The sequence below is a fragment of the Nannobrachium achirus genome, assembly GCF_963921795.1.
Source record: "Nannobrachium achirus genome assembly, chromosome: 6".
NCBI classification, from domain to species: domain Eukaryota; kingdom Metazoa; phylum Chordata; class Actinopteri; order Myctophiformes; family Myctophidae; genus Nannobrachium; species Nannobrachium achirus.
Genome location: NC_137815.1, coordinates 74,795,937 through 74,808,557, shown reverse-complemented (window position 1 = coordinate 74,808,557; position 12,621 = coordinate 74,795,937). Strand labels below are relative to the sequence as shown.

At 44.9% G+C, this 12,621-nt stretch overlaps 1 protein-coding gene across 1 annotated transcript in view; it reads left to right on the top strand.

Annotated features, from left to right (window-relative positions):
• The window catches only part of LOC308286491 (matrix metalloproteinase-24-like), a gene marked incomplete at its 3' end in the record, with an annotated part of 133,698 nt that overhangs the window by 92,908 nt on the left and 28,169 nt on the right, over positions 1–12,621 (top strand). Inside the window, 2 exon segments of the mRNA XM_080727530.1 lie at positions 326–487; positions 9,351–9,571. Of these exon segments, the coding sequence (XP_080583656.1) occupies positions 326–487; positions 9,351–9,571 (383 nt within the window).

Here is a 12,621-nt window from a genome sequence, read left to right as displayed (position 1 = left end):
TTCAATATAATATGGCCGATAAATTAATTGATTGGCCGGTAAAATATAATCCTGCCGGCCAAGGTGGCCGGCCCCAAAAATGCCTAGCGGAAACCCTGGTCTGTCTCTGTGTCCTCTAGGTAATGACCTGTTCCTGGTAGCGGTCCATGAACTGGGCCACGCGCTGGGTCTGGAGCACTCCAACGACCCCAGCTCTGGTCTAGAGCACTCCAACGACCCCAGCTCTGGTCTAGAGCACTCCAACGACCCCAGCTCTGGTCTAGAGCGCTCCAACGACCCCAGCTCTAAATGAACACATGTATCTGTCTGTCTCTCTGTCCTCTAGGTAACGACCTGTTCCTGGTAGCGGTCCATGAACTGGGCCACGCGCTGGGTCTGGAGCACTCCAACGACCCCAGTGCCATCATGGCTCCCTTCTACCAGTACATGGAGACGCACAACTTCAAGCTCCCTCTGGACGATTTGCAGGGCATCCAGAAGATCTACGGTGAGGCCTGACCGTCCAGCTGAGTCCTTGTTTTTTAATTGTTTTAATTCAGACTCTTTTATTTTTGGCTTCATGGCGAGCCAATCAATCCGCTTCCTATTTTTTTTTTTTTTTTTTTTGCTGGTAATGTGAGCTTACCATAATCACAGTCATCCTTAATCATAACAGTCCATCATATTCAAGGGTACACATTTAACTCAGAGAGGGTACACATTGGGTACACATTTAACCCAGAGAGCGGGTAATGTGAGCTTACCATAATCACAGTCATCCTTAATCATAACAGTCCATCATATTCAAGGCTTTTGCTGAGAAATGAGAACATCTCCAGTCACTTTGTTTAAGTGTATCCAAAAAGATTCCAAATGTTTCACATTTCTTTTTAACAGAATAACATTCAAGAAAACATTAAGGACCATGCTTCACTCTGAGCACGCACGCATGCACGCACGCACGCACGCACGCGCGCACGTGCACACACACACACACACACACACACACACACACACACACACACACACACACACACACACACACACACACACACACACACACACACAGAGCTTCAGTCCAAGCCATTTCACACAGTAAAACCCTGGGTGTTCATTTAACCCAGAGAGAGTAAACATTTAACTCAGAGAGGGTACACATTTAACCCAGAGAGGGTACACATTTAACCCAGAGAGGGTACACATTTAACTCAGAGAGGGTACACATTTAACCCAGAGAGGGTACACATTTAACCCAGAGAGGGTACACATTTAACTCAGAGAGGGTACACATTTAACCCAGAGAGGGTACACATTTAACTCAGAGAGGGTACACATTTAACCCAGAGAGGGTACACATTTAACTCAGAGAGGGTACACATTTAACTCAGAGAGGGTACACATTTAACTCAGAGAGGGTACACATTTAACCCAGAGAGGGTACACATTGGGTACACATTTAACCCAGAGAGGGTACACATTTAACCCAGAGAGGGTACACATTTAAACAAATGCTATTTGGTTACACATTATTATTGCTGTTGTTGGGCAGAAACTCCATGTTGTAACATTTAGTTAGAGAAACTTAGCCTTAAGTGAAGTTAGCCTTACTTGATGATGATTTAGTGATGAGTCATCACTTTTTACAGTTTTTAGCCCAAAGGATGTTTTTTTCTGCAAAACAAATACTTGCAATGGATTCAGAATCATGAAAAAACCCTAGTTTGAGCCCTCACATGATACTTAAAGAAGATTTATTTTTTTGCATTTTTTTTTCCTGTATAATAAAGTCAATGGGACCCCAACTTTGATTGGCTCCCACAAAGTTTCCCAAGGGAGTTTGGTTGGAACAAATGAGAGGTGATAGTAGACACCTTTATGAACACATTTGTGAAGAAAGCTAATATTGGTAAGCATTTAGTTCAGAGGTTATAGTAGACTCCTATATGAACTCATGTGTGAAGAAAGCTAATATTGGTAAGCATTTAGTTCAGAGGTTATAGTAGACTCCTATATGAACACATCTGTGAAGAAAGCTAATATTGGTAAGCATTTAGTTCAGAGGTTATAGTAGACTCCTATATGAACACATTTGTGAAGAAAGCTAATATTGGTAAGCATTTAGTTCAGAGGTGATAGTAGACACCTTTATGAACACATTTGTGAAGAAAGCTAATATTGGTAAGCATTTAGTTCAGAGGTTATAGTAGACTCCTATATGAACACATTTGTGAAGAAAGCTAATATTGGTAAGCATTTAGTTCAGAGGTTATAGTAGACTCCTATATGAACACATTTGTGAAGAAAGCTAATATTGGTAAGCATTAGTGACCCAGCATAGCAGAGGGGCAGTCATTTCGGAAAGCACAGCTTGGTATTTTTTTACTGTTTTGGGCATACAGCAGGGGTCTTCAACAGGGGGTCCGGGACCCACCCAGAGTTACTACAGGGGGTCCTCCAAATCTTTGTGTGATAGGAAGAAAAAATGAAAATCTCCTTTTTAGCCAGATTCTTAACCAGATTCTGAGAACTTTAGCCAAAAATAGCAGATCTACAAGCTCACAACGCCTCGCACTGCGAGGCGTTGTGAGCGTGTAGATCGGCTATCTTTTGCTAAAAGGTGTGTAGAGGGGAAAAAGAGCAGACTAAAGCTGGCCGCACACTAGCCGATAATCGGGCTATTTAATTACCCTCCCGACAATCGGGCTGCCACCGACTGAAACGGGCCCGACAATCGGGCATGAACGTCGTCTAGCGTGAGGTCTCACAGATCCACTCGGAGCCCAGCCGAGTGGCTCGGAGGACGATCGGGGGTAGCCCGACTCTTTTCAAACATGTTTGATATTTTCCTGGATCAGTACTGGTCTGGAAGACTGGAAGAGCAGCAGGGGACTGAGAGAAAATAGGTACAGCAGCCGCTGATAGACGCAAGTCTCTGAGCATACATCTGACTGAGTGACAGATCCATCTCTTTTTTTTTTCTCTCCACCCCTCCCTCTGCCTCTCACTCACTCACTCACACACACACACACACGCGCGCCCGCACACAGACACACTTTTCATAGCGTCCGTCCGTCAATGAGGTTGTATCATGAATGAAAAAACTCAACGGCAGCGCATATCAAACAAACAGAAGAAAGACTGCGACCAGCACGCACACATCCCTTGCAAGTAGGTGGGACGTTCGCGAACGAATCGAGTATTTTGAACGGCTCTTTGAAATGAACGATGGGATCCGGTTCGGAGTAGGGAGCCGTTCCTTTCTAATGAACAGTGGTGGGAAAATAGCCTACTGCAATCAATGTGGAAATACTCTGCCACAAGTAGAGGTTTTTGGAATGTTAATATACTTGAGTAAAAGTACAAACGTATTGGTATCATTCAACATTTAATTAAAGTAGCCTACAGAGAGTACCAATAGGCAATAGTAGAAAGTAGGCAGAATGTCCTGTTTCACAGATTTCCCAATGAACAAAATGTAGAAAAATCTTTTGAAAATAGCCGATCTACAAGCTCACAATGCAATGCATTGTGAGCAATTTTCAAATGGCAGGTATGTAGGCCTACCTATATGGCAGAAATAAATGTATATAGGGTTGAAGTTATTTGTAATTATAATCAAAATCTACAAAGTAACTAATGAGCCAGTCTTTTGAACGGCTCTTTGAAAGAAACGGATCCCAGAGATCCGGCTCGACTTCAAAGAACCATAAATCCCGTCAAAGAAGTACACGCCCATCCTGATCTACAAACCTACAACGTGGCACGGAACAGACACAATTTGGTCTTGGAGATCTTGTTCTGGGTGCGCTACACAGTCATACGACTAATCATAAATCATGCACCATGAGAAGGACGGAGCAGCACTTTAGCGAAGGAGAGGGGATGTCAGAGTTGGATGTACATGAAACGTGTCAAAGTGAACTCATAGTATCATCAAAATAGGACACAACTTCCATATTGAAGCTTTTTTCTTTCCGTTGCGTGAGGCGGTGTTGTGTGTTGAGTCAGTGGATAACGTCGTGTGTTTGTATGTGCGTGTGCGTGCGTGTTGCAAAGCACAGCTCAGCTCTCAGAACAGCCCCCGTGGCATCTTGTATTCATTATATTATTTATTATTGCTATGTTCGAGCCCGACTCAATCGGGATAGGATCCTGTAGCGTGCGGAGCGCCCGACTGTTCAAAACGGCTAGTCTGAGCCCATTTAGATTATCTGGTAAAATAATCTGAATAAATGATCCTGTAGTGTTTAATTATACCCGATTCAGTCGGGCCCGATTATCTTGTAGTGTATTGCCAGCTTAAGTGAAAAGGTCAAGTAGTATTGACGGTTCAAGTGGTTAAATATCTGAAAACACAAATTGACATGAATCCAAAATACACTGATGATTGTGCTGTCAAACAATAAAACTATATGGAATATATGACAAGGTTGTGGGGGTCCCTGCTTCATCTCTCTCAACTAAGGGGTCCTTGCTTCATCTCTCTCAACTAAGGGGTCCCTGCTTCATCTCTCTCAACTAAGGGGTCCCTGCTTCATCTCTCTCAACTAAGGGGTCCCTGCTTCATCTCTCTCAACTAAGGGGTCCCTGCTTCATCTCTCTCTCAACTAAGGCGTCCCTGCTTCATCTCTCTCTCAACTAAGGGGTCCCTGCTTCATCTCTCTCTCAACTAAGGGGTCCCTGCTTCATCTCTCTCAACTAAGGGGTCCTTTCTTCATCTCTCTCAACTAAGGGGTCCCTGCTTCATCTCTCTCAACTAAGGGGTCCCTGCTTCATCTCTCTCTCAACTAAGGGGTCCCTTCTTCATCTCTCTCAACTAAGGGGTCCCTGCTTCATCTCTCTCAACTAAGGGGTCCCTGCTTCATCTCTCTCAACTAAGGGGTCCTTGGCCTGAAAAAGTTGGCATACAGTATGAGGTTTCCACCTGACAGACTCTTACAAACGATATGGACGTCCCTTACTGGCAGAGGACAGATCAGACGTCCCATACTGGCAGAGGACAGATCAGACGTCCCATACTGGCAGAGGACAGATCAGACGTCCCATACTGGCAGAGGACAGATCAGACGTCCCATACTGGCAGAGGACAGATCAGACGTCCCATACTGGCAGAGGACAGATCAGACGTCCCATACTGGCAGAGGACAGATCAGACGTCCCATACTGGCAGAGGACAGATCAGACGTCCCATACTGGCAGAGGACAGATCAGACGTCCCATACTGGCAGAGGACAGATCAGACGTCCCATACTGGCAGAGTACAGATCAGACGTCCCATACTGGCAGAGGACAGATCAGACGTCCCATACTGGCAGAGTACAGATCAGACGTCCCATACTGGCAGAGGACAGATCAGACGTCCCATACTGGCAGAGGACAGATCAGACGTCCCATACTGGCAGAGGACAGATCAGACGTCCCATACTGGCAGAGGACAGATCAGATCATAGAAGCAACGTTCCACCTTGCATTTCGTTCGCTTCTGACACCAAAAGGAAGTACGTTGTTTGGAAAGCAGACCAACACGCCTTAACCCTGCAAGACCCGAATTAATTTCTACTGGCCAAAAAAAAATCAAAAAAATCAGATGTTGTTGTAGGAGTCCTAATCACAGGAAAATGTAATGTTAAAAAATTACTAATGTTTTTGTAAGGTTTTATAGCCATAAATAATAAATCATAAATCATGCTCTAATTTGCATTTTGGGGATATTTTTTCACAATAATAACACATGTACATGTTCTAGACATTCTAATGATCAGGAAAAGTGAGATGTTGTTCGTCCAGACGCTGGAATTTCAACTTCTCTGGGAGGTGTGAATGTCAGCCTCTGTGGGGGGTATTTATATGCAAATATCGTGGCCAATGGCATTGTAATACTAAACAATAGGATTTAATGGTGATGTTAATGTGAAAAAAGAACAGGAAAACTAATTATAATTTTTTTTTTTAAATGATTTAAAAAATGTTGCCAAAAAGCCACGCTGGTTCTTGCAGGGTTAAACATCGGTGCAAATTGAAAGCTCAGCAATAAAAACCTTCCCAGGATGAAGAAAGCTTTTCAGAAACGTCGGCAGACTGCAAGTCTTTAATAAAAACCTTCCCAGGATGAAGAAAGCTTTTCAGAAACGTCGGCAGACTGCAAGTCTTTGGTGTGTTTTTTTCCCCTGCGTGTTTCTTTCCAGCGGGGACGCTTTGTTCAATTTTTCAAAGAGGAGAAGAGAAGGTGCTCCGTGCTCGTAGGCTCCGTTCAGCAGTGTACATGCATGTGTGTGTGTGTGCGTGCGTTCCTGCTTGCGTGAGTGCGTGCACGCTTGCACGCGTGACTGTGTGCATGCATTTAACTGAACAAAGGCTGCTTGTCAGAAGAACACGTCTGTTTCTGCTGTCTGTGGGTTAGGGTTCGTGTGCTGAAATAATAGTAACATTATTGTTTGTTTTCTCATTATGTAAACGACAGCTAACTAGAAACTACACTGCAGTGCATTTGAAACTACACTGCAGTGCATTTGAAACTACAATGCAGTGCATTTGAAACTACAATGCAGTGCATTTGAAACTACAATGCAGTGCATTTGAAACTACACTGCAGTGCATTTGAAATTACATTGCAGTGCATTTGAAACTACAATGCAGTGCATTTGAAACTACAATGCAGTGCATTTGAAACTACATTGCAGTGCATTTGACACTACATTGCAGTGCACATCATGGGGTGAACAAAAATTAAAATAAAACAATTCACAGGAGGCAAGCAGTCTTGCCTCCTGTGAATTGTTTTATTTTAATTTGTGTTTATTTTATTTTTATTTGGTTGCTGAGTGGTCAGCAGACAGAAGTGACGTGAGTGAAATGAAAAAACCTGAGTGAAATGTGCCAATGTCAACCAGAAACATCGGTACATAGAATAGATACACGCGCGCGCGCAGCCACGCACACACATGCATGCACGCACGCACGCACACACACACACATCTACAATAGCAAAGTTAATTGGAATGATCCACATTCATGACACCAGCCGGGTCTCTTTTTCAACCTCTTGAATGTTTGTAAAAATGTGACCAATTTGGCTTTTCCATCAGGAGGTTGAGATGTTGAGATTACATATTAGCATAATGTAAACCTTTTTTCTATAATTGCTCCACTGTCTCTCTGTCAGCACTCTGGTGAAAATACATGAATAAATGAAGACCGCAGAACAAAGGGTATTTATGAACACATGCCAGGGATTCATTCATTCATTCATTCATTAATCGTCCTGTCACAGGTTTTCACTGTTTTATTAGCCTCGCGTAGCCAGGCTTACTCGTCTGTTTTATTAGCCTCGCGTAGCCAGGCTTACTCGTCTGTTTTATTAGCCTCGCGTAGCCAGGCTTACTCGTCTGTTTTATTAGCCTCGCGTAGCCAGGCTTACTCATCATGGAAGAGAAAAGCCTGGTCAAGATATGAGGCAGAGACCGTTCTAGGAGGTGGGGCTGAATATTCCAGCAAGAGCCGCTGATACAAACGACCTACGGCCTGGTCGCGACTTAGGCCACGACTTGGAGGTCGTAGGTCCCGGTTCTGGAGGTTTTGCGCGATCTCGGTCGTAATTCAGCGACCTGGGAAGTCCGCGATCGAAACTCTACGCTTGCTAAGGGAAGGGACGCGAGTTTAGAAACTCTACGCTTGCTAAGGGAAGGAGCGCCGCGATCGAAACTCTACGCTTGCTAAGGGAAGGGACGCGAGTTTAGAAACTCTACGCTTGCTAAGGGAAGGAGCGCTCGTTTTCAACAGCGTCGGCAGGTTAGCTACTCAGTGTCGGCAGGTTAGGGTTAGGGTTAGGGTTAGGGTTAGGGTTAGGGTTAGGGTTAGAGTTGGGGTTAGGGTTAAGGTTAGGGTTAGAGTTAGAGTTGGGGTTAGGGTTAAGGATAGGTTTTGGTGCACCTCGCGCGGTCCAAGTGACTACAATGGAGCGCTTCCTACCTCCGGTTCAGCCAATCACAAGCTTCAAAAGGTTGAATAGCGCTGCTGCTCTAGAATATTCTGCAAAAAGACGGCCCGGGGACGACCGAGGTGGCGCAACCACGGCCGGGGGTCGCGAAACTAGACCGGCCGCGACCTAACAAGTATGTACCGCGAACTACGACCTCCAGAACCGGGACCTACGACCTCCAGGTCGTGGCCTAGGTCGCGACCAGGCCGTAGGTCGTTCGTATCAGCGGCTGTCTCTCGAATATTCGCGGAAGTTGTCGTCTTTTCACAGTGCGGTGTTCCTGCAAACATATTCCCCGCTGGAAAAAGAAGATGTCTACGTCTCCCGCTCCGTCGGTTGCGCTCACAATAAACAATATATAAACTAAAACATTGATTCAGGTGATGTTACACCTGTTAAGAGCGAGTTCTATTTTAGTTTTTTTCGCTGGGGAATGTAAACAGACCCGCACCGCATGACGTAACTTCCGTTAAACACAGACTTCCGCTAGAAATCTTGGAACCAAGCGGAAGTCATATCTTGGGTTAGGGTGCTGTTTTATACCTTATTTTATCTTATTTTATACCTTATTTTATCTTGGCCAGGGTGTTTTATACCTTATCTTCTGGAAGGCACCATGTGGCCATGATATGAAAAACCACATGACCACCTGGGGAAGAAAATAAAAAAACAAGTTTGAAGTGAGCGGTGGTGTGTGTGTGTGTGTGTGTGTGTGTGTGTGTGTGTGTGTGTGTGTGTGTGTGTGTGTGTGTGTGTGTGTGTGTGTGTGTGTGTGTGTTGAGATGCAACAGCGCCACGAGGTCACTGGTCACCAGCGGTATTGCAGCTCATGCTCAGGCTACATAGAGAGATAGATAGTAACAAAGCTACATACACACACTCAGGTTCTTTAGTTAGGGGGACATTTTGGGATGACGTCATTTCCAGTTGTATTCTGGGATTTGTAGTCCTGGGATCCCTCATGGGTGTGGGAGAGCGCCATCTAGCCTAACGCAGTGGTTCTCAACCTTCTCACGCTGCAACACCGAAAATAATCATATTTTAACAGATCTACATGCTCACAACGCCTCGCATGTGAGCATGTAGATCTGCTATTTTCACAATTCCTGCCTCTAATATTTGACAATTTGGTCAATGTTTAATTTGTCACTTTAGAGGTATTAAAAAGTCCTTAAATTGTCACTTTAGAAATGTGCAGACACCCTCTATACACTTAGACTTTATGTTGGTTTGTTTACTGTTGAGAGAGAAAACAATGTTGCACATTAAGTTAATCATCTGGGGACCCCCCAAAATAATTTGGGGACCCCCCCCCCCCGACCCTCAGGTTGAGAACCACTGGCCTTACGCACTGAAAAAGCAGTTTGACAACGTCTTCTGTTGGTCCCCCCAGGCATCCCGACGGCCATGTTGGAGCCCACCAGGCCGCTGCCCACCCTGCCGTCCAGACGGACGCTCTCCCCCTCCGACCGCAAGCAGGACCGCCACGCCCGGCCCGCCCGCCCGCCCAGCGCCGCCGACCGCCCCGCGCTGCCCGGGAATGGAAAGCCCAACATCTGCGACGGAAACTTCAACACCGTGGCCTTCTTCAGGAGGGAGATGTTCGTCTTTAAGGTGAGAGAGAGAGAGCATCTTATCCCCGTGCGTTTCGCATGCGCGATCCGTTCACGTAAATGTCGGCTCAAATAATCCATGTATGACTCAAGAGTAGATATGAGCATTTTCGCTCGCATAGCCCCTAGCACTCCTGCTGTACTAGCACTAACATATAAACAGAAAATGGACGGCTGCTGGGATGCCTCTGCAAGGAATGGACCTGACGTCACTTCTGCTTCATGTCAGACGAGCCATGCGCTATCGATGGACGAGTGGTGACTAGGGAAGGTTAGACACAGAGGCCACAGTTTGTGTCGCCCTGTGCGCTCTGTGCGTCGTCTCATCTTTACGTTCACATTGTACGAAGTCACGCCGCTCAAACTATTCAGGTTTGACCGCAGCTTTAGGCTGCTCAACAGCGCCACCTGCAGGTAGGCCAACCCAGTGGTATTGCAGCTGTTGAGACCGTACACCTACGTACAGTATGGACAGACAGACATACAGGACACACTGTCAAATGTTAGAGCTCATATTCAGGACCGATTTTATTGATAAAACCTTATTTTAAAGACCCAATGAAATGACTATTTTGGGTATTTTATTTTGAAGTTTCAGTTTGAAAAGGAAGCCTGTGTGTTTCTGAACCTATCCGAGGGGACCAGCCCTTCAGGCGATGGGATTTAAAATCTGAGTAATGGGAGTAATGGGAGCCAGCAATGGGAAACAAACAGGTGAATGTAATCAAAGGTTCATTTATATTCAAAAACTCTATCTATGTCATCACTTTTTGAATTTCTGTTCACAGGAAGTAATTAAGAATGGCCTATTTAGGGACCTTTGATATAAATATACACACAAATTGTTTATTTTCTATTTGTTTGGCATCTAGTGTTAGGTATGGCCATATTATCACTACAGATATGCTCTAAAAGTGTGAAGAACATGTTTTTGATTTCACCCCGTCTTTAACCAATTTGTATGGTTAGAGTATGTGCTAAAAAACTAGCTTAATGAAACTAGCTTACAAAATCACAAGAGTCGTGTAACTGCTGAGAAATGAAAAGTTATGCAGTTTATACAAGTAGGGAAGGTTAGATTGGCATACACTTTGAAACAAATGGCAGCAATATTTCACAGTTTTGTTTTCACTTGGTGTAAAACACACACACACACACACACACACACACACACACACACACACACACACACACACACACACACACACACACACACACACGTAGCAGTAGCATGTTTACATGGACACTTACACATCACAGCACACAGACTTGCAGACTCCCTCGGGTCAAAGGCGTCAGAGCTGCCCTTTAAACCCCAGACCCCCCCCACGGGCCTCTGGAATACAAGTGGTGTGTGTGTGTGTGTGTGTGTGTGTGTGTGTGTGTGTGTGTGTGTGTGTGTGTGTGTGTGTGTGTGTGTGAAAGAGAGGGAGAGAGAGAGAGAGAGAGAGTGTAGGGAGAAAAATCCATGTTGATGTCTCTGATCTTTAAACGGAATGTTGGAAAAGGTCATAGACCTGTCAGTCTGTCTGTCTGTCTGTCTGTCTGTCTGTCTGTCTGTCTGTCTGTATCAGAGGTGGCATCTCTGTCTGCCTGCGTCTCAGTGTGTGTTGCTATCTGTGTCTGGATCTGTGAATGTCTCCCCATCTTTCCATCCATTTGTCTCCCTGTGTGCGCTGTCTTCCCGGTAGCGATATGCATATATGAGAGAGAGAGAGAGATATGTTTCCTCCACAATTAAAATTAACAAAGATAAAAAAAAAGAAGCGTTCCACTTTTACTTCCGCAACATTTTGAAACATTCTGATTGCTGAAAGGGCACCCATTTGAATAGAGAAATATCTGCACCCATGTCAGAATCACATCACATCTGGACACTCAGAGTTACACTCCATTCCCATGAAGTTATGAATGAACCAAAAAAACAGAAAATACCATTTCATGGAGGCATCATCCATGTGGAGCCCGCCTGGGGGGGCCCTGGTTGTCCCAGGTAGGACCCATGTGGAGCCCGCCTGGGGGCCAGAGACCCTGGTTGTCCCAGGTAGGACCCATGTGGAGCCCGCCTGGGGGGCAGAGACCCTGGTTGTCCCAGGTAGGACCCATGTGTTGGATTGAACTCTGAGAGAATACAAATCTGAAGTTACAAAACGGATGAATTATGGCAGAGGATTTTGCTGTGTAAGCGCAAAGCAGCGTCTTGATAAGTCTAAAAACAAATATTGCTCTCAGCAAATCTTCCCCGGATAACTAAAGTTAGAAATGTAAAAAGGAAAGGGTAGTGAAGACAGTGATGCAAAAGTGCAAGATGCGCTATACTGTTAATAGCTGCTGCTGCTGCTGCTTTTTTGCTTTTACCTTTTTTACTTTTTTTCATGTCATAAAAAACAAACAAAGTGGACATTTATGGAAGAGGTTCAGTCTACCAACTTTAACCAATTCAATTTGGGAAGGCATCTGTCATATATTAACCACTTTATACATTATTTTATACTTTGTCTATAAAAAAAAAGTGAAAACTACAAACATTTAAAACTAAAATCTTTGCTCCTGGGCGGTCCCATGTAGAAATACATATTTTATAGGGTCATTTTGACTGCTCACCTCATGAATACTTGCATTCATGGACATTTTTGTTGTTGTTTTTCTCGCATTCTTAAGCCAATACTTTGATGACCAGTAGTGGCTCCCTATGGAGACCCAACTTATAGTGGCTCCCTATGGAGACCCAACGTATAGTGGCTCCCTATGGAGACCCAACTTATAGTGGCTCCCTATGGAGACCCAACGTATAGTGGCTCCCTATGGAGACCCAACTTATAGTGGCTCCCTATGGAGACCCAACGTATAGTGGCTCCCTATGGAGACCCAACGTATAGTGGCTCCCTATGGAGACCCAACGTATAGTGGCTCCCTATGGAGACCCAACGTATAGTGGCTCCCTATGGAGACCCAACTTATAGTGGCTCCCTATGGAGACCCAACTTATAGTGGCTCCCTATGGAGACCCAACTTAAAGTGGCTCCCTATGGAGACCCAACTTATAGTGGC